The sequence below is a fragment of the Solanum tuberosum genome, unplaced genomic scaffold, assembly GCF_000226075.1.
Source record: "Solanum tuberosum cultivar DM 1-3 516 R44 unplaced genomic scaffold, SolTub_3.0 scf00379, whole genome shotgun sequence".
NCBI lineage: Eukaryota > Viridiplantae > Streptophyta > Magnoliopsida > Solanales > Solanaceae > Solanum > Solanum tuberosum.
In genome coordinates this window covers 119,815-140,089 of record NW_006239309.1, presented here as the reverse complement: position 1 = coordinate 140,089, position 20,275 = coordinate 119,815, and the positions used below count along the sequence as shown (strand labels likewise).

The 20,275-nt window shown below is 36.8% G+C and overlaps 3 protein-coding genes across 4 annotated transcripts; 1 reads left to right on the top strand and 2 right to left on the bottom strand.

Annotated features, from left to right (window-relative positions):
* The first annotated feature begins 556 nt into the window (after nt 1–556).
* Nucleotides 557–1,548, top strand: LOC102594180 (putative germin-like protein 2-3). The gene is made up of 2 exons (XM_006362217.1): nt 557–671; nt 1,013–1,548. Exons 1-2 carry the CDS (start codon nt 557–559, stop codon nt 1,546–1,548), a joined length of 651 nt encoding a protein of 216 aa, XP_006362279.1.
* Nucleotides 1,549–2,109: 561 nt separating this feature from the next.
* On the bottom strand, nt 2,110–8,759 carry LOC102600550 (DNA-directed RNA polymerase III subunit 2-like). 2 transcript variants are annotated; one of them, XM_006362152.2, is made up of 7 exons: nt 8,604–8,759; nt 6,106–7,786; nt 4,620–4,736; nt 4,443–4,523; nt 4,060–4,164; nt 3,897–3,977; nt 2,110–3,810 (listed from the first exon to the last, which is right to left on the bottom strand). In XM_006362152.2, exons 2-7 carry the CDS (start codon nt 7,681–7,683, stop codon nt 2,311–2,313), a joined length of 3,462 nt encoding a protein of 1,153 aa, XP_006362214.1. In that variant the 5' UTR covers nt 7,684–7,786; nt 8,604–8,759; the 3' UTR covers nt 2,110–2,310. The 2 variants fall into 2 exon arrangements, with proteins under 2 accessions (XP_006362214.1, XP_006362215.1); XM_006362153.2 differs by having other exon boundaries at nt 6,106–7,707.
* A 6,531-nt stretch (nt 8,760–15,290) lies between these two features.
* Nucleotides 15,291–19,253, bottom strand: LOC102593864 (DNA-directed RNA polymerase III subunit 2-like). The gene is made up of 2 exons (XM_006362216.1): nt 17,682–19,253; nt 15,291–17,174 (listed from the first exon to the last, which is right to left on the bottom strand). The coding sequence occupies exons 1-2, from the start codon at nt 19,251–19,253 to the stop codon at nt 15,291–15,293; spliced, it is 3,456 nt and encodes a 1,151-aa protein (XP_006362278.1).
* Nucleotides 19,254–20,275: the final 1,022 nt, after the last annotated feature.

Below are 20,275 nucleotides of genomic sequence, written 5' to 3'. Positions count from 1 at the left end.
TTTGTTTAATGTGTCGTCAGCATAGGCACTACAGCATTACTGGTTGGAGAAGTGCAAATAACGAGTGAATGGAGTCAGACAGAGTGGATAAGGGAAACTTAATTTTATAGAAATATTTTTTTTGCCAAAGTTTGTTAATGAGTTCTGCTGAACCCATAATAAGAACTCTAGCTCCGCCTCCATGAACAATTCCTCCATTTGTCCATCTGAGATATTCAAGAATCACATTTATTATCCTTAAGAAATAGTCTTTTAGACCATTTCCTTTTGTCCTGAGCCAGCTAACCTCTTATTCTTGACTTGTTTCTGCAAATGACAGCTAATTGTTGTCAAAGTCTTCATGTGTGCTTGGGCGGCCCTTCATAATCTTTTCAAAAAGACACAAATTACTCACCAAAACTCAAAGTATCTTTGCATGCATGGACTCTTTCTTCTCTTCTATATAAGAAAACATCCTCCTTCTCTTCCAATATTTTCCCATCACTCTTGCTTCTGCTAGTTCGGAACTGAGACATAGTTAATATTGTTGTTTTGCTTCTTTTCTTTAGTTCTTGAAATGGCTAAGCACTTTCTCCTGCTAAATCTGATAGTCGTAAGTTTCTGCTGTGCTGTGTTAGCTTTTGAGTCAAGTCCAATGCAAGATTTCTGCGTGGCCGATCCTGCTAGCACAGGTATTGTAAAACAGTAAATCGCGATAAGAACCTCATTTTCCTGTTATATACTCCCTTTGTGCCAATTTATCTGACATAGTTTGAGTCGGCGCAAAGTTTATTTTAGAAAAATATAAAGACCTTTGAAACTTGTGAACTTAAATAGTTTAAGAGCTTCTCATTAAGGCCAAAGAAGAAGTGTAAAGACAGTCGTTTTCAAATTTAGAATTGTGTCGTTCTTTGGAATACTAAAAAGAAAAGTGTGTCATATAAACTTGAATGAAGCTGAGGGAGTATTATGTTAGGACTAGAAGATCAATGATTTGATGAGTCTACTCATTGCATTTTTCCCATTGTTTCAGTTAAGGTAAATGGCTTAGCTTGCAAAGATCCCAAGTCTGTTATCTCAGAGGACTTTTTCTTCAGTGGCCTACATTTGGCTGGAAACACATCAAACACTTTTGGGTCTAAGGTAACTCGTGTTAATGCGACTCAAATACCAGGACTGAACACTCTAGGTATCTCACTGGCACGCGTAGATTATGCACCATGGGGAGTTAATCCTCCTCACACTCACCCAAGAGCCACTGAAATATTCACAGTCCTTGAAGGTTCTCTTCAAGTTGGTTTTGTAACTTCAAATCCTGAAAATCGCCTTATTACTAAAGTCCTTAAAAAAGGCGATGTGTTTGTTTTTCCTATTGGACTTGTTCACTACCAACGCAATGTGGGATATGGAAATGCTGTTGCTGTTGCTGCTTTGAGTAGTCAAAATCCTGGTGTTATAAGCATTGCTAATGCAGTTTTCGGATCAGAACCAGCTATAGCAACAGATATTCTTGCCAAGGCTTTTCAAGTTGATGAAACTGTGGTTGCTCAGATACAATCAAAGTTCTAAAGCAACAGCAAATATGGAAATTTCAAAAGTGTGTTATTTGTCGCTTAGTTTGGTTGTATTAATTTTGTATGTACAATTGTTTGATTCAATAGCTTGAAATTGTAATAGTACTATTGTGAATTAAACATTAGCTTTGATCAAAGAAAAAAAAACTAACCCATCACCTTAACGGTGTGGGGGGTTAGGCTTGACCCCTACCATGTATATGACATCCAAAAAGTTACAAACGCAGAGGGGGATATGGACCTAGCTTCTTATAGAGAACGAGGGTAGAAACTAAACAATCTGCAGAAAGGCTAAAATGATGTGGTACTGTCTCAAATTAATTTAGCAAGTAAACACTTAGAATGTGTACTATGGACCAAAATGAACTATCTTTGCTATGTTCATGTCTCAAAATTTCACCACCAGACAACAAATGGAGGTTTTCTTGTCTCAAAATACATTTTGCCCAACATTATCAAATGGGACTCTTGAAGGTCAAGATATGCTGCAAAGTCGCTAAAGTAAAAAACTCATTGAGCAGAATAAGCTATGAATCAAAGGAAGACACTATTCTTCTCACAGCAAAAAGAACACTCACATTGCTCATATAGAAACCATAAGTACCACTGTTTGTGAGATAATCACTGCCAAGATATGTATATATAGAAATAGTAAAAATTACTTCTTTTTAGAGGAAACTTAAAACAACTAAATTGATTTGGCTATGACAACTATCTAGAAGGAAGAATCATATTCCAGATACAAATGACACCATAATCATGCTTCTGCTAGTTTTAATCGTGGGACAATGTTCATTGATTGGAGCTCCTGAAATAGGAGTTTGCATGCATAAGGCAACTTCATCGTAGATATATTTTCCCCGTTCTTGCACATAGAACAAATGCCAGTCTTCAGCTTGTAGTTGTAATACCCCAATAAACCACATTTTCGGCAAACCTGAACCTCGAATGGGTCACTGGAAATCATCAAGCGCTCGTATATCAACATACTGGCACCATATGCAATCAAACAATCACGTTCCATTTCTCCCACACGTAAACCTCCATTTCTACTCCTTCCTTCGGTAGGTTGTCTTGTCATCATAACACGAGGCCCACTCCCACGAGCATGCATTTTATCTAGGACCATGTGTTTCAGCTTTTGATAATATATTGGCCCCATGAAGATGTATGCTTGTAGTGGCATACCAGTAATGCCTGAATAAATAAAATCCTTGCCATTGTAGCTAAATCCATGCTTTACCAGAGTTTCACTGATAGAATCAACTGTGTCTGCATGACCACTGGGTTCTCCGAAAGCACTCCCGTAATGAAACCTACCACATGAAACTCCAGCTTTACTTCCAAGGAGCTCAATCATCTTTCCCACTGTCATTCGGCTTGGAAATCCGTGAGGATTCATAATAAGATCAGGGCAAATGCCACGTTCAGAAAATGGAAAATCTTCCTGTTGTACAATGGTGCCACAGACTCCTTTCTGCCCATGTCTACTACTAAATTTGTCACCAATCTCAGGCCTACGGGTATGACGGATCATAAATTTGATGCTTAAATTGTTGTTTCTATCAGAATAAAGAGCCACTCTATCAACAACAGCTGTCTCCCCTTCAGGACCTTTATAAGTTTGTCTACTTGTCTTGTATGCACTATCTGGCAAACCCATAGGAGACGTGATTGGAGTCCTCGTGACTGTAGGGGACTCCTTGTTGATATAGATATCATGATTTCGAATAGTTTCTCCTGGAGCAGCCATTCCATCATCATCCAGAATTTGCATCTTATCAGCTTCAAATCCTTGACGCTGTGGTTTAATTATTCTATCCGATGTGCCATTCTCATACTTCTGACATATGGCTGAATATTTTTTCATCACTATGCAACGCCCAAAACCTCGATCTAAAGAAGACTTGTTCATTACTATTGCATCCTCAATGTCATAGCCACTATAACTCATCACAGCAACAGTCGCATTCTGACCAGCCCCTAGTTTATCATACCCAACCAGCTCGATCGTTCTTGTAGTCAGTAAAGGGCGTTGAGGATACACCAAAAGGTAGAGCAAACCATCCATCCGATTCAACTGGTTATAGGCAATGTTTCCCATAGCTTGCTTACCCATAGCACACTGATAGGTATTCCTGGGGGACTGATTGTGATGAGGATAAGGTATCAAACCAGCACAAACACCTAAGATTGTGAAAGGCTCAATCTCAATATGTGTTGTCTCTGGTGTCGCCTCCTTTTCGTATAGAGCAATCTGAGAAACATGCATTATTGCAGTCAGTTCTAGCGTAATTAATACTCTTTAACATAAAATGCACTTATCATTTGCTTGACACGGACCAATGTGTTGTTCTCCTCGTTGACATCAAGATACTCTATCAAACCATCCTTTAGAAAGCTGTCGAAGTCACGCACACCATCCTTCAATAAAAAAAATCAGATCAGATGTGGACCTGACATGAAAACATACAGCTCAGAAGTAAGAACCAGGTAAGATGAGTACCCTCAACTCTCTCATGTGGTGCTCTTTGATCCTGGAAACACCTTTGTCAGCAATGACAAGCGGACGACAAACACGTCCACCATCTGAAGCAATGTAGACACAGCGCTGCAAGAGATTTCCTCCGACTTATATATAATCATTCAAATCATATTTCAAATGATAAAAGCAAAGAGGAAAAATGCAAATATTTTGCTAACAGCACTATGGTGGAGCAATGCTAACCAAAAACTACCAGAGATATAAGAATTGTCTATAAGGCTCTGAATCCAGTCTTCATCCTGACAGCTTGAACCAAAAGGGATTCAACCCCAGCATAGGTAGTTTTATCAAGTGACAAAATCAATACTAGGACGGAGATGCAAAAGAACCAACTGTCAAATTACCTGCTTTTCGTTCACGAAAATGCTTACAAACTCCCCAATTTTACCAGCCCTCCGTAGCCTCCTCATTGCATTAGCAAATCGCTGATTAAAAGAACAGATTATTGGTGAAAGGTAAACAACAAGCCTAACTTCAGATGCAGAAATTTGAGAAAAATAGTTGTTCCACTTCGAACATACCTGAGGACTCTTGTGCTTGCCTAGAATAAGTCCATTTAATGTGATAAGATAGGAAGTTGGCATGTGAAGTTCTTCTGGCGAAAGTTGTTCCAAGTCCTCAACACCCAAGCAGTAGCACTGTTCCACATGTCACAGAAATGGAACTTTACTAATTGAAACTAGCACAAACTGAAAAGTTGGATTTTTCTATCGCTATTAACGCAAAATACAACACAATAGGAAGTTAACTATCTCTTAAGGAGATGATGACAGTTTCACTTTCTTTGAGCTCACCTTTTCAACATGACCCTTAGCAACTCTCTACGAATTACGAAGACTAACATGAAGCAAGGAAAGTATGATTCTCCTCATTCTTGACTATACATTTCGGTCCATTTAGACCTGTCACATTCCAATATCCGAGACTACAATTTCTCAACATTTTCTACTAGCATACAATTCCAAAGTTATCAATATCATAGTACCAATGCAATCCCTCAATAAGTATAGCATGCAGAGCCTGTGATACCAACAAGTTTCATCATGTTGATCCTAAGTGCAAAACTGTTTTTAAAGCATAGAAAGTATGATAAGGAAAATACAAAGATATGTGAAATCATTACAGAGCACAAGATTACAATCAGCAAATTGCATTTAGGAGATTATAACCCCATCAAATCCCGCAGGGAAAATTTCAACAATTAACAAGCTCCTAGTCACATAGAAGAAATTATCATCCCCGTGCTTTTTCTTTTGATTGATTTTTTCTCAAGGAGACAATCAAACTAAGATAAGAAGAATTAGATTGCTATGCTATATCTAGATTACACATGAGACTATTCCCATAATTAGAAATCCTAAGGATAAAACTTTTCATATTCTCATCTAGAAATCCTACATAAGGAGCTGTCTTTATGTTGTTTTCACCAGTTCAATTAGCGTTTTAACTTTTTCATCACTTGTTTCTCCTACGAAAAACAAACATTACATTCCACAGGTAGATTAGTTTACAACAAATAGTGTGTGTAGGCAGACCTTACCCCTACCTCGGAAGGTAGAAAGGTTGTTTCAGATAGACCCTCGGCTCAAGTAAAAGCACTTCAAAGCAATTCGAAAAAAGAAAATAACGGGAGTGAAGAAGCAACAAAGTACTAAAGAAATCATGACAGAACATTCTTAAAAAGGTACAGTAACTATAACACAGGTAGATTAGTTTAATATAAAAATTTATGTAGTAATATGGTCAAAACATTGGGATCGAAAGATTAACAAGAAACAATCACATTCCTGGGCTTCCTTGTTTCCATGAAAGCTTCTAAACATAATCCTCCACTTCTGGTTTTAACTTTTATAATGATCATAGGCCGCTTGTGATTTTGAGATCTATAATATCAAGTGTAAAAGCTCAGAGTTAAGAAATAACCAAATAAAAATTCAGGATACTACTTGTCCGACTTCATTACACTTAAATATCAAGCAGTAGGAACATAAATAATAGAAACTGTACCAAAGACATGATTGGGCGCTCATCCTCATCCGTCGTAACATGAGTCATCAAGGCCAAGTTTTTCACCAATCCACAAGCTTCACCTTCTGGTGTGTCACAAGGGCAAAGCATGCCAAACTGGCTAGGTTGCAGTGCTCTAGGACCACTAACTTTTCTAGACTTTTCGAATTGCGGTGAGATCTTTGTCATGTGACCCAATGATCCAATGTATGATAGCCTAGCAACAACCTGAGTCATACCCTTCCTGTGCATCCTAAATCGTTTAACATCCCAATTGCCTGTAGATAGGGTTCTCTCCAGGCCCATAGTAATACTATCTTTGACTATGTATTGAGAAATGTCCAAACGGCTGGAGCGACTTGGCCTGGCTAGAAGAGTATCGATTGTCCTCCTAGCTTCATCATTCATCGTCTTGAACAAATCTTCAAAAAGGAGAGATAGTAGCTGACCGGAGAGCTCCAATCTCTTGTTCCCCACATAGTCCTTGTCATCCATTGCATCCTTGTTTAAGATTGCTTCCATCATGCGCCTCATCATTACTGCAACATATATGCATTTTTTGCGGAAATTATGTTGATGGACTGGAACATTTGCAAGAAATATGTCACGAAGAATACTCAAAGCTCGGGCTCCCTTCTCAACTGGGCCAGTAGAATATGAAGGCATTTTAAGCATCTTGTCACTCTCGAGGAACTCCAGTGCTTGATGTTGTGTATACAACTTGAGATCTGCACACTCCTCGATTGATGGCAAAAGCAGAGCACTAAACCGAGGATCTCTTCCTATCATTTGCACAACCTCTTGATCGCTCTCCATTCCCATGGCCTTCATGACAACCATTATGGGGACCTTGGTTTTGAACATATTCAACTCTAAGTATACCTTTTCTTTCTCCATTTTTATAATTGTTTTGCTCTTTGTTTTTTCTGTGCTGCTGGTAACAGATGCTTGTACAGAACCTTTTTTATCTGTATCAATGATTATCCTGTTCTTCGAGAGCTGCTCTTGAATTAAAATTACCTTCTCAGTGCCTTTGATTACAAAATATCCTCCAGGATCAAGTGGGCATTCTCCAAGTCTTGCTAGTTCATCTTCATCTTTACCATATAGCACGCAACAACTGCTTCTAAGCATAATTGGCATCCTTCCAATGATAACATTCTTCTTTGTTGACACTGATGTTTGCCCATGACTTCCAGTCGTGTATTCAATGGTGACATAAATTGGTGCCGCATAGGTACGGTCAGATAGTCGGCATTTCTGTGGACATAATTTCTCAGTTACAGCATCAAAAACCATTGACGGTTCACCAATGTGGACATCCCTGTACCTAAGATAAATATTGGGGTCCAATATTGATCTAATCTCCTGATTCGCTCGGACAATCTTCTTTATTTCCGTCCTAACAAAATAATTGAAGGAGTCCAAGTGTTGCTTCACCAAACCTCTCACCTTTAGGAATTCTGGAACAAGTTGATACTTGTCCACCAAATTCTTAATGGGAGAAGCAAGGTGCTGCTTGTCAATTCCCTGGTTTGAGTCCTCTGTCGTATTGGACATGGTAGAATCATAACCCATACCTCCTGCCAATTAATTTTCCAGCTGAACAAAGACAGAAATAATGAGATTGTAGCAGGAGCAAGGATGGGAGTCAAAACAATGCAATATGATTTCTTTTCCCCTGCCATAACAAGGTATAAAGCACAATTAGTGGGGGGGACTAATTTAAGAGCAATTTTACACAAATATACAAGTAGAACTATTAACCATCACTAGCAGCGTGTATCCAGAAAGTGACATGTTTATGTAATGAGAAAGATGCAGGTATACATACACAAGTACGAGTGGCAGTTCCCTTACAAATTTCTGTTTTATTCCGACCACATTTCAAGAATAAAGCTTCGTAGCTGGCCATTCCCACACAGTATCATTTAGAGAAGCATAGGAACTTTTTAAGTATATAGCAAACCATAGTATTTGTTTCCATCTATCCGCATTCTACCATCTAGAAATCAACACAAGTACACAAAAGAAAAATACCAAATCATTCTTTCTTTTCATCTCCAACACAACTGAACCATTGCAAAAAATTGAAAATCGGGAATCAAAGCCCTAAAGCATTGCAAAACTAGCATACCATTTTGATCCCCAAATTCTTTCTTTAAGTGAATGCTAATTATTTGGTTCCTTTTAGAGCCAAGTATCTAAACCTCCCACTATATGTGGTTCCACAAAGGCCGGACTACAAGAGTGTATTGTACAGAGTCTTAACCTGCATTTCTACAAGAGGCGGTTTCCACCACTTAACCCATAACCTCCGGGTCATATATTTATCAGTTACGTCAAGACTCCCCTTCTATTTGATTCTCATATTTTACAGTGAAGCATTCAAACGAAGATGAAAAATCCAATCGTATCAAAACATCAGCAAATCTAAACAACTTTTTTTTCTGAAATCAAAAACTTAACAACTGAAACTAAAGCGGAAGAAGGCTTACGATTTGAAGCCCAAATTTTCAGGCCGATTGCTCGTTTGCAGTTTCTACTTCAGAGCTCTGCTCCAAGGGTTTTAATGGAACCCAGCCAAAGTGCAGGCAAAAGAGTGAGGGTTTTAGGGAAAAGGGAAAAAGGAAAATGAAAGTTTTTTTGGCCCAAAAACAAATTGTAAATAATTAATGGAAAAGTTGTGTAAAAATTATTTTACTTTATTTGACATATCGATTCATGAAAAATCTGAATTCTTTGAAGTTGTATTTATAATCTATTTTTAAGTCAATTTTCACTTTTAAAATCAAGCATGAAGATTATTTCAAAAAAAAAATTTCAAAATATATCAAACTCAATTTTATTTTTAACTCTTATTCTATAAATTTAAAATAAAATGAAAAATATTTGTAATCTATAGCTACTTAGCTAGAGACCTACTAAGTATTTTAACAATAATAAAGTATCATATTATATTTATAAAAGTATATTTGTGCTAATTTAGTATTTCTCTTTTATTATTATACTATTACTCACAAAATATGGCAATAAGATTAAAATGATTGATAATAAGAAAAGGTTCATGATTAATCTTTAGAGTTCATCTTGGACATTTAGGGCTCAATTTACAGGAATTAGGTAATTTGCTCAGTTTTTCATGTGTGTTAGTCCATGAATATTTTGACGATATGATTTCCAGAAGAGTTCTTTGTGAAACCTTTATAGAACCCTCCGTAGGGAGTTGGGGGGAGCAGTACGTATAGTCTCACAATTTTAGAGTCCATTTTGAGAAATTTTAGGGGGCAATTTACAGAAATTAAACGTTTTTTCTCAATTTTTCATGTGTATTAGCTCATTAATATTTTGGTTCTATGACTTTCAGACGTTTAATTTGTGAAACTTTTACGGAACCCTCTGTAGTGAATTGGGGGAACAGTATGTACAATCGCACAATTTTTAGAGTTCATTTTGGACATTTAGGGTCAATTTACATAAATTAGGTGATTTTTTCATATATTTTTTTGTGTAATAATTAGCTAATTAATATTTTGATAATATGACTTTCGGATGATTTCTTTGCAAAAACATTTCTGAAACTTTCCGTAGGGAGTGGGGGGAGCAGCACGTACAGTGTCACAATTTTTAGAGTCCATATAGGGATTAATTTACACGAACTAGGCAATTTTCGTCAGTTAGCCCAAGAATATTTTGGTGACATAACTTTCGGATGATTTCTTTGCAAAATCTTTACAAAACCCTCCGTAGGGAGTTGGGGGAGCAGTACATACAGACTCACAATTTTTAGAGTTCATTTTGGATATTTAGAGGCCAATTTACATGAATTGAGCGATTTTCTCAGTTTTTTGTGCGTGTTATATCATGAATATTGGTGATATGGCTTCCGGATGAGTTCTTTGCAAAAACGTTAGGGAACCCTCCATAGAGAGTTGGGGGAGCAGTACGTACAATCTCACAATTTTTAAAATTCACTTTGGGCAATTATGGGCCAACTTACAGGAATTAGACAATTTTCTCAATTTTTTCGTGTGTGTTAGCCTTTGAATATTTTGGTGATATGGCTTTTAGAAGATTTCTTTACGAAACTTTTACAGACCTCTCTGTAGGGAGTTGGGGGAGTAGTACGTACAATCTTACAATTTTTTAGAGTCCATTTTGGTCATTTAGGGGACAATTTGCAATAATTATGCGATTTTCTCAACTTTTCATGTGTGTTAGCTCATGAATATTTTGGTAATGTGGCTTTCGGGTAATTTCTTTGCAAAACCTTTACGAAACCCTTCGTAAGGAGTTGGGAGCAGTACATACAGGTTCACAACTTTTAGAGTTCATTTTGGGCATTTAGGGGTCAATTTACAAGAATTAGACAATTTTCTCAGTTTCTTGTGTGTAACACCCATGAATATTTTGATGATATGGTTTCGGTACAGTTTCTTTGTGAAAAATTTATGGAATCCTCCGTAGAAAAATGGGGGAGCAGTACGTACAGCCACACAATTTTTAGAATTCATTTTGGGCATTTAAAGACAATTTACAGGAATTAGGCGATTTTTCTCAATTTTTCGTGTGTGTTAGTTAGCCTATGAATATTTTGGTGATATGACTTCTGAAAGTTTTTTGCAAAACCTTTACGAAACCCTTCAAGTGGAGTTGGGGGACCAGTACGTACAATCTCATAACTTTTAGAGTCCATTTTGGACATTTAGGGTCCAATTTACAGGAATTGTGCAATTTTTTCAGTTTTTCGTATGTGTTAACCCATGAATATGTTGGTGAAAAAGCTTACAGACGATTTCTTTGTGATAACTTTGTGGAACCCTTCATAGGTAGTTGGGGGAGTAGTACGTACAATCTCACAATTTTTAGAGTCCATTTTTGACATTTACGGGTCAATTTACAAGAATTATGTGATTTTCTCAATTTTTCATGTGTGTTAGCCTATGAATATTTTGTTGATAGGGCTTTCGGACGATTTATATGCGAAATCTTTACGGAACCCTCCTTGGAGAGTTGAGACAGAAGTACGTACAATCTCACAATTTTTAGAGTCCATTTTTGACATTTACGGGTCAATTTACAAGAATTATGTGATTTTCTCAATTTTTCATGTGTGTTAGCCTATGAATATTTTGTTGATAGGGCTTTCGGACGATTTATATGCGAAATCTTTACGGAACCCTCCTTGGAGAGTTGAGACAGAAGTACGTACAATCTCACAATCTTTAGAGTTCATTTTGGACATTTATGGGTCAATATATAGGAATTAGACGATTTTCTCAATTTTTTGTGTGAGTTAGCCTATGAATATTTTATGAAATAGCTTCCAGATGATTTCTTTGTGAAATCTTTACGAAACCCTCCGCAGGTAGTTAGGGGAACAATAAGTACAGTCTCACAATTTTTAGAGTCCATTTTCGACATTTACGGGTCAATTTACAAGAATTAGACCATTTTTTTCAATTTTTCGTGTGTGTTAGTTAGCCTATAAATATTTTGGTGATATGACTTTCGATTGATTTTGTTGCAAAACCTTAATGAAACCATTCATAGAAAATCGGAGGAGTAGTACCTACAGTATCACCAACAGTAACAACAACATCCCATATTCCACGTTATGTTGGTAGTGAACGAGTTCAATAGGGATAATCAAACTCATCGGCCTTTAGGACTTGAAGTGAACCTTCAAGAAGTGAGCATCTCAGTAGCTCTTAGGTGAGTGAGTGTATGGAAAGATTAATTTCCCATGGTGCATAGTAAACGCACACCAGTGAGATACCAAGAGGATTATCGCGATTTACTGATTTTCAATACGTGGTCTAGCATGATCTCGCATAACTAATACATGAATAACTAAACCTTGCATAACTAATTTATATGCTACTAATGCCTGCAACTCTAATCAACAACCAAATAACCATGCAAAACTTGTTACATACTTTATTCAAACTAAAAAAGGTTCGCGTGTACTTGATCAGGCTTCCCCTGATTCTGGCATTTTACTAAGTAAAACGATACTCGAGTTCAAAAAACTGTAGAAGAGCTTCTGTCTGAGGGTTCCTATAGAAAACTTGACCATTAGCAACAGGTTGAGAATTAGGATTGTAGCATGGCGCAGTCTGAACAAATTCAAATGGCGCATTGAATCCTCTTGTTCGTAGTTTATTTCTTACAAACTGACGACACTTTTCTATGTCAACATGAATAATATTGTCATAATTCGCGTTACTCATTGTCAAGGGCAAGACAGCATTATACTCTCTCATGCATACACCCTTCTACTGCTATCCTCATCTTTATGATCACTAATCAGAAATTAGCGACAAACAAATTTTGTAGCTAACAGCAAAACAAATTTTGTAGCTAATCAACAAAATTGTGACTAATTCTATTTAGCTAGGTTTAGCAATAGTTATAAAGAAAGAATAGAGGAAACCAAATTTGTTTAGAATTCAGTTTGTATTAAATAGGATTTATAGTAAAAAAAATACTCCATATAGGAAAATATTTTATTGGAATACAATTTACGGTCAAAGTTGTTTTTTTACTATTTAAGGAATATTGCCTATTTTATGAGATTCTGAATAAATATTTATTTTTTCATATAGAAAGAAAAAGCACTTTGAACACCGAAGAACACTTTGACTTAAAAGGAGTGTTTGTTTCTAACTATATTTAGAGCCTGTTTGAGTCAAATTATGAAAAAAGACAAGTATGATCAATGATGTATTAAGATTATTTTATGGATTGAAATTATTTTTAATATCTACTGCAAAAAAAAAAATTATTTTTATTAAATTAAAATGTACATATTCAAATTTTAAATCAATATTATACTCTTTTGGAGGGCTAAAATCTTCAATTATTATTTTTTCTTTTTCTAATCTTGGAAAAATATTGTTGTTATATTTTTTCTAGTTGTGCAGAATAATACGTGATATAATAAATAAAATAATAATACATAAACGTAAAATAAAATATAATAATTTATTATAGAAAAATAAAAAATATAAATATAAATTTTTTGAATGAAACTTAACCAAACTTATGAGATATGATAATTAATTAATAGGCATAATACATATATTGACCCCTAAACTTGGCTTCAAATTTTAACTTTGACCTCCAACTTTCATAATGCACAAATAGGCACTTTAACTATCCTACCTTTAAATAAATAAACACACGATTTTCGGAGCCAAAGAGCGTGAAATGCAAACGCTCCCACGTGTATTAGTGAGCCACTCAATGGCTGCCAACTAATTAAATATTTTACACGTCATTTTAGAACTTAAAAAAATCAAAATTAATTTTAATTTATATACAAGAATCAAAATTAATTCCTCCTAATGGTTTTGCTAGCTTGGAGCTCATTGGGTCTGTTTTCATGGGGTTTGGGGGGTCATTTGGTTGCTGTTTTGTGTCTGGTTCGAGCTGCTGGTTGCAGCAGTGTTGTTTCGTGATGATTCTCGCCGGAGATGGCGGATCTGATGGGTTTGGGGTCGGGTATTTGGTGGGTTTAGCGAGCTCGAAGCTAGTTCGCTTCATGGGTTGTGCTCCGGTGTGAGGAAGAAGGAGAACGGCTGGGTTGGAGGTACTTGTTTGGGGGTCATTTGGTGGTGGCTTTTTGCCTGAAAAAGAAGAAAATAAACGGGGGTTTTGGGTTGCCGGAATTCGGGGGGTAGAGTTGTCATTTCAGCATTTTTTTACTATTGTTTTTGTTGCAAAATTATTTCAAAGCAGCCCATAAATATGGGAAGACATGAGAATAAATGAACTTCTCCTTCTTTTCTTTAGTTAAAGTGTATTTGTGCTTTAAGTTGTCAAATACTTAATGGAAAAAACAGGGTGTTTTGTGTATTGTGATTGTCATAGTGAATAGCAAATTACAATTATGAATTTTTGGAGGCCAAAAAATGAACATACAGTGCTAAAAATTATTAAGTAAAATGGTGCACTTAAAGTGTTTGATAAATTGTCTGAATGAATTTTTTAGAGATTTTTGTCAAATTTGAGTAGCAATCTGATACCTAATTAAAATGTAAGGAGTCCCTTAAGTGTGGATCGGATTCATTGATCGACAACCTTCGAACTTAAAATTGCATTCGACTTTTACAAGTGTATATTCACCCATCTTGCCAAAAAAAAACTTCATTATAATTTTTTTCGCAATAACAAAAAAAATTATTAAATGTCACTTGCATTTTGCCGTGAACAGCAAATAATGCAAAAAAGAGGGGAAAATTGTTGAAAAAAATATAAAGAGGGTTTAATTGTCCTTTCAATGCTTTTTTTACTGTTGGGCCCCTCGATTTTTACATCTGACGCGCCTAATTTGAGTGTATTTCACGCATTTTGCCAGGTAGGATCCGAGTGTTTTTTTGTTTTAAGTTTTGGATAGTTAAAGTGCCTATTTGTGCACTCACAAAGTTAAAGGTCAAAGTTATAATTTGAAGCCAAGTTAAGGGTTCAATTTATGTATTATGCCTAATTAATAAGTGATATATTGGTAAATGTGTATTATATGTAAGGGATAATTTAGTCTTGAAAAAAATAATTTTTTGCTTGTGGTGTTTTTAAGAAGCAGACTTCCTTAACCACAGAAAACAACCATTTTTTGGTCATATATTTTCTGAATGCTCCCAACATACTGTAGTTGCAACATCAGCTACAAACCAATCTATGACAAGAGCATATTTTTACTTCAGGTGATATCTATCGCAAACAGTCACTCTACCTCCTAAAAAGGAGTAAGGTTAGCATACAGCCGTACATCATATCCTTCTCAGACCATACTTGTGGGATTACATTGGGTATGTTGTTGTTATTATAAGTGAGCATATTTCAAACGTTGAAAATGCAAAGAAGACAGGAAGTTATCAATCCATCGTCATATTGTCACACGAGCTCTCTAATATGCACCAGATCGAGTACTGATCAGGCAATACGATATCAAACTACTGCAAAGAAGCGCGCCTGCTCCATACATTTTGCAGCAGATACAGAGGCATCATTGTATCTAATGCTACATTCAATAGAGGCATGGTAATCATCTTACGAAAAAAACAAAATGTGATGTTATAAATGAAAGTACCAAGAAGAAACATAGGCAATTAGAAAAGTAAGGTCAATTGTTAAGGAACGACAAAAAATTTAGCGAGAAGCTAATAGATGTGACAGTATAATCAAGCTTCCGTTAGTTTTAATCGTGGAACAATGTTCATTGATTGGAGCTCCTGGAATAGGAGCTTGCAAGCATAAGGCAACTTCAAAGTAGACATGTTTTCCCCGTTCTTACACATGGAACAAATGCCAATCTTCAGCTTGTAGTTGTAATATCCCAATAAACCACATTTTCTGCAAACCTGAGCCTCGAATGGATCACTGGAAAGCATCAGGCGCTCGTGTATCAACATACTTGCACCATATGCAATCAAACAATCACGTTCCATTTCTCCCACACGTAAACCTCCATTTCTACTCCTCCCTTCGGTAGGCTGTCTTGTCATCATAACACGAGGTCCACTCCCACGAGCATGCATTTTGTCTAGGACCATGTGTTTCAGCTTTTGGTAATATATTGGCCCCATGAAGATGTATGCTTGTAGTGGCATACCAGTAATACCTGAATAAATAAAATCCTTGCCATTGTAGCTAAATCCATGCTTTACCAGAGTTTCACTGATAGCATCAACTGTATCTGCATGACCACTGGGTTCTCCGAAAGCACTGCCATAATGAAACCTACCACACGAAACTCCAGCTTTACTTCCAAGAAGCTCGATCATCTTTCCTACTGTCATTCGGCTTGGAAATCCATGAGGATTCATAATGAGATCAGGGCAAATTCCACGTTCAGAAAACGGAAGATCTTCCTGTTGTACAATGATGCCACAGACTCCTTTCTGCCCATGTCTGCTACTAAACTTGTCACCAATCTCAGGCCTACGGGTCTGACGGATCATAAATTTGATGCTTAAATTGTTGTTTTCATCAGAGTGAAGAGCCACTCTGTCAATGACAGTTGGCTCCCCTTCAGTACCTTTATAAGTTTGTCTACTTGACTTATATGCACTATCCGGCAAGCCCATAGGAGATGTGACTTGTGTTATCGTGACTGTAGGGGACTCCTTGTTGATATAGATATCACGATTTCGAATAATTTCTCCTGGAGAAGCTAATCCATCATCATCCAGAATTTGCATCTTCTCTGCTTCAGAACCTTGACGTTGTGGTTTAATTAGCCTATCTGATGTGAGATTCTTATACTTCTGACATATGGCTGCATATTTTTTCATCACTATGCAACGCCCAAAACCTCGATCTAAAGAAGACTTGTTCATTACTATTGCATCCTCAATGTCATAGCCACTATAACTCATCACAGCAACAGTAGCGTTCTGCCCAGCGCCTAGTTTATCATATCCAACCAACTCAATTGTTCTTGTAGTCAGTAAAGGGCGTTGAGGATACACCAAAAGGTAGAGCAAACCATCCATCCGATTCAATTGGTTGTAGGCAATGTTTCCCATAGCCTGTTTACCCATCGCACACTGATAGGTATTCCTAGGGGACTGATTGTGATGAGGATAAGGTATCAAACCGGCACAAACACCTAAGATTGTGAAAGGCTCAATCTCAATATGTGTTGTATCTGGTGTTGCCTCCTTTTCGTATAGAGCAATCAATGAGTTGTTCTCCTCGTTGACATCAAGATATTCTATCAAACCATCTCTTAGAAAGCTGTTGAAGTCACGCACACCATCCCTCAACTCATTCATATGGTGCTCCTTGATCCTAGAAACACCTTTTTCAGCAATTACAAGTGGACGACAGACACGTCCACCATCTGAAGCAATGTAGACACAGCACTGCTTATCATTCACAAAGATGCTTACAAACTCCCTGATTCGACCAGCCCTCCGTAGCTTCCTCATTCCATTAGCAAATCGCTGGGGACTCTTGTGCTTCCCTAGGATAAGTCCATTTAATATGATGAGATAAGAATTTGGCGTGTGAAGTTCTGCTGCTGAAAGTTGTTCCAAGTCCTCAACACCCAAGTCGTAGCACTGTTCCATCATGTAAAAGTTCAGTTACATGTTACAGAAATGAAGTAGGAACTTTACTTACTTATACTAGCACAAACTGAGAAGTTGGATTTTGCTATGGTTATTAACACAAATACAACAAAATAGGAAGTTATTTATGTTTAATATCAGGACCTTTCTGGGAACACTGTTCCGCCAAGTACTTGCAACCTCTCAACATCAATGTACCGTGTAAATCGGTCCATTAAGACCTAAGGAGATGATGATAACAGTATCACTTTCTTTAAGATCACCTTGACGACTTGACTCTTACCAACTCTCTACGGACTAACAGTAAAAACACTTCATTTTTAAGCAAAAACTTCAGTTAAGCAGCCCCATTGGCACATAAATTGTAACATAAGCAACTGAAAACATTACCCTAGCTATTATATTCAATTCAGCAGCAGTATATATGTGGTGAAAATTGTTTGGATTATTACACACTTGAATAGGAGGCAGGAGAAACATAAATTATAGAGACTGTACCAAAGACATAATAGGGCGCGCATCCTCATCTGTCGTAACATGAGTCATCAAGGCCAGATTTTTCACCAATCCACAAGCTTCACCTTCTGGAGTATCACAAGGGCAGATCATGCCAAACTGGCTAGGTTGCAGTGCTCTAGGACCACTAACTTTTCTAGACTTCTCGAATTGTGGTTTGATCTTCGTCATGTAGCCCAACGTTCCGATGTATGATAGCCTAGCAAGAACCTCAGTCATGCCTTTCCTGTGCATCCTAAATCGTTTAATATCCCAGTTTCCCGTAGATAGGGTTCTCTGCAATTCAACAGTAATTCTGTTGCTTTTCTTTACATGATATAACAGGTCGGAAGATTTGGAGCTAGCATCAAATTCCCTCCTAACTTCATCATTCATCGTCTTGAACAAATCTTCAAAAAGGAGAGATAGTAGCTGACCGGAGAGCTCCAATCTTTTGTTCCCCACATAGTCCTTGTCATCCATTGCATCCTTGTTTAAGATTGCTTCCATCACGCGCCTCATCATTACTGCAACATATATGCATTTTTTGCGGAAATTATGTTGATGGACTGGAACATGTGCAAGAAACATGTCACGAAGAATACTCAAAGCTCGGGCTCCCTTCTCAACTGGAGCATTATAATATGAAGGCATTGTAAGCATCTTGTCACTCTCGAGGAACTCTAGTGCTTGATGTTGTGTATACAACTTGAGATCTGCACACTCCTCGATTGATGGCAAAAGCAAAGCACTATAGCGAGGATCTCTTCCTATCATTTGCACAACCTCTTGATCGCTCTCCATTCCCATGGCCTTCATGACAACCATTATGGGGACCTTGGTTTTGAACATATTCAACTCTAAGTATACCTTTTCTTTCTCCATTTTTATAATTGTTTTGCTCTTTGTTTTTTCTGTGCTGCAGATAACAGATGCTTGTACACAACCTTTTCTATCTGTATCGATGATTATCCTGTTCTTCGAGAGCTGCTCTTGAATTAAAATTACCTTCTCTCTGCCATTGACAATAAAATATCCTCCCGGATCAAGTGGACATTCTCCAAGTTTTGCTAGTTGTTCTTCATCTTTCTCATAAAGCACACACAAACAACTTCTTAGCATAATAGGCATTCGTGCAATGACAACATCCTTCTGTGTTAACATTGATATCTGCCCGTTCCTTGTCATTGTATAATCAACTGTGACAAAAATTGGAGCTGCATAGGTAAGGTCAGCTAGTCGACATTTCTGTGGACTTAGTTTCTCCCTTACACCATCATAAGTCATCGATGGTTCACCAATACGGACATCTCTGTACCTAAGATAAATATTAGGATCGCGTGTACTTGATCTAATCTCATGATTTGCGCGGACAATCTTCTTTATATCCGTCTTAACCAAGTAATTGAACGAGGCTAAGTGTTGCTTCACCAATCCTCTCACCTTTAGAAATTCTGGAATAAGTTGATACTTGTCCACTGAATTCTTAATAGGAGAAGCAAGGTACTGCTTGTCAATTCCATTGTTCAAGTTGTTACTCGGACTGGACATAGTAGAATCGCAATCCATACTCATTGCCAATCAATAGTCCTGCAGAACAAAACTCGAAACAATAAGATTGTGGCAACAAAGAGCTAGGATTAAAGTCGAAAAAATGCAAGATTGATGTATTTTTACCCTGCCACAACAAGATATGGAAGAGCACAATGAGTATAAGGGGCTAACTCAAGAACAATCACAAACAAATCTACAAGTAGCACCATTGACTATCACTTAGCAACTTGTATCAAGAAAGCAGGTACACACAAGCATCAGAGGTGAATCAACGAGTTGAAGTTTATGGATTCCAACAGCGATCTCAAGTTAATATACAATAATAATAACTAAGTTCTCGTTCAAATATTTCTATATATATAGTGGATATTTTGATATACATACAAGTTTTGAGCAAAAGTTATTGAGTTTCTATGAAACCACACGTAGCGTGTATAGATACGTGAATTCTACCCTCTAGATATACAACACACACCAGGATTTTTCACTAAGATCAGGTTCAAAATATAAAAGTAAACACACGAAGAATCCAAAAGGGTTCAACATGTAATAAATTTAATCATGCATAAACCGTGTAATTTTCTGTCAAACCCTACCTAGCTCCGCCCCTAAACACACTACACACAACAGTGATCACATATTGCTAATAATTATTTTGATAATTAGGTCTTTGATTCCTTCTAGTAAATTCTCATACTTTACATAAGAGTTTTAGTCTTTTATTATGACAAAGTTGAAACATTCAAATTGCAAAAATAAGAATCTACTGGTATCAAAACATCAACAAATACGAGTTCGACTAAATTCAATATGTACCAATATTTTATTTAGAATCCTGACTTCGCAATGAAACTAAAAAAAGAAGTTAGAAGCTTACAATTTCAAGTCGCATACGTACATAGCAAATTGTTAGAATCTTGTCACAAATAAAAAAATTTGATATTTAACGACAAAAGGTTAGATATTTAAGGAAAGAAAAATAAAAGACCTTGTTGTATTATGCATCTAATTTCGAACCGCACTTTATTAATTTATATAATTTC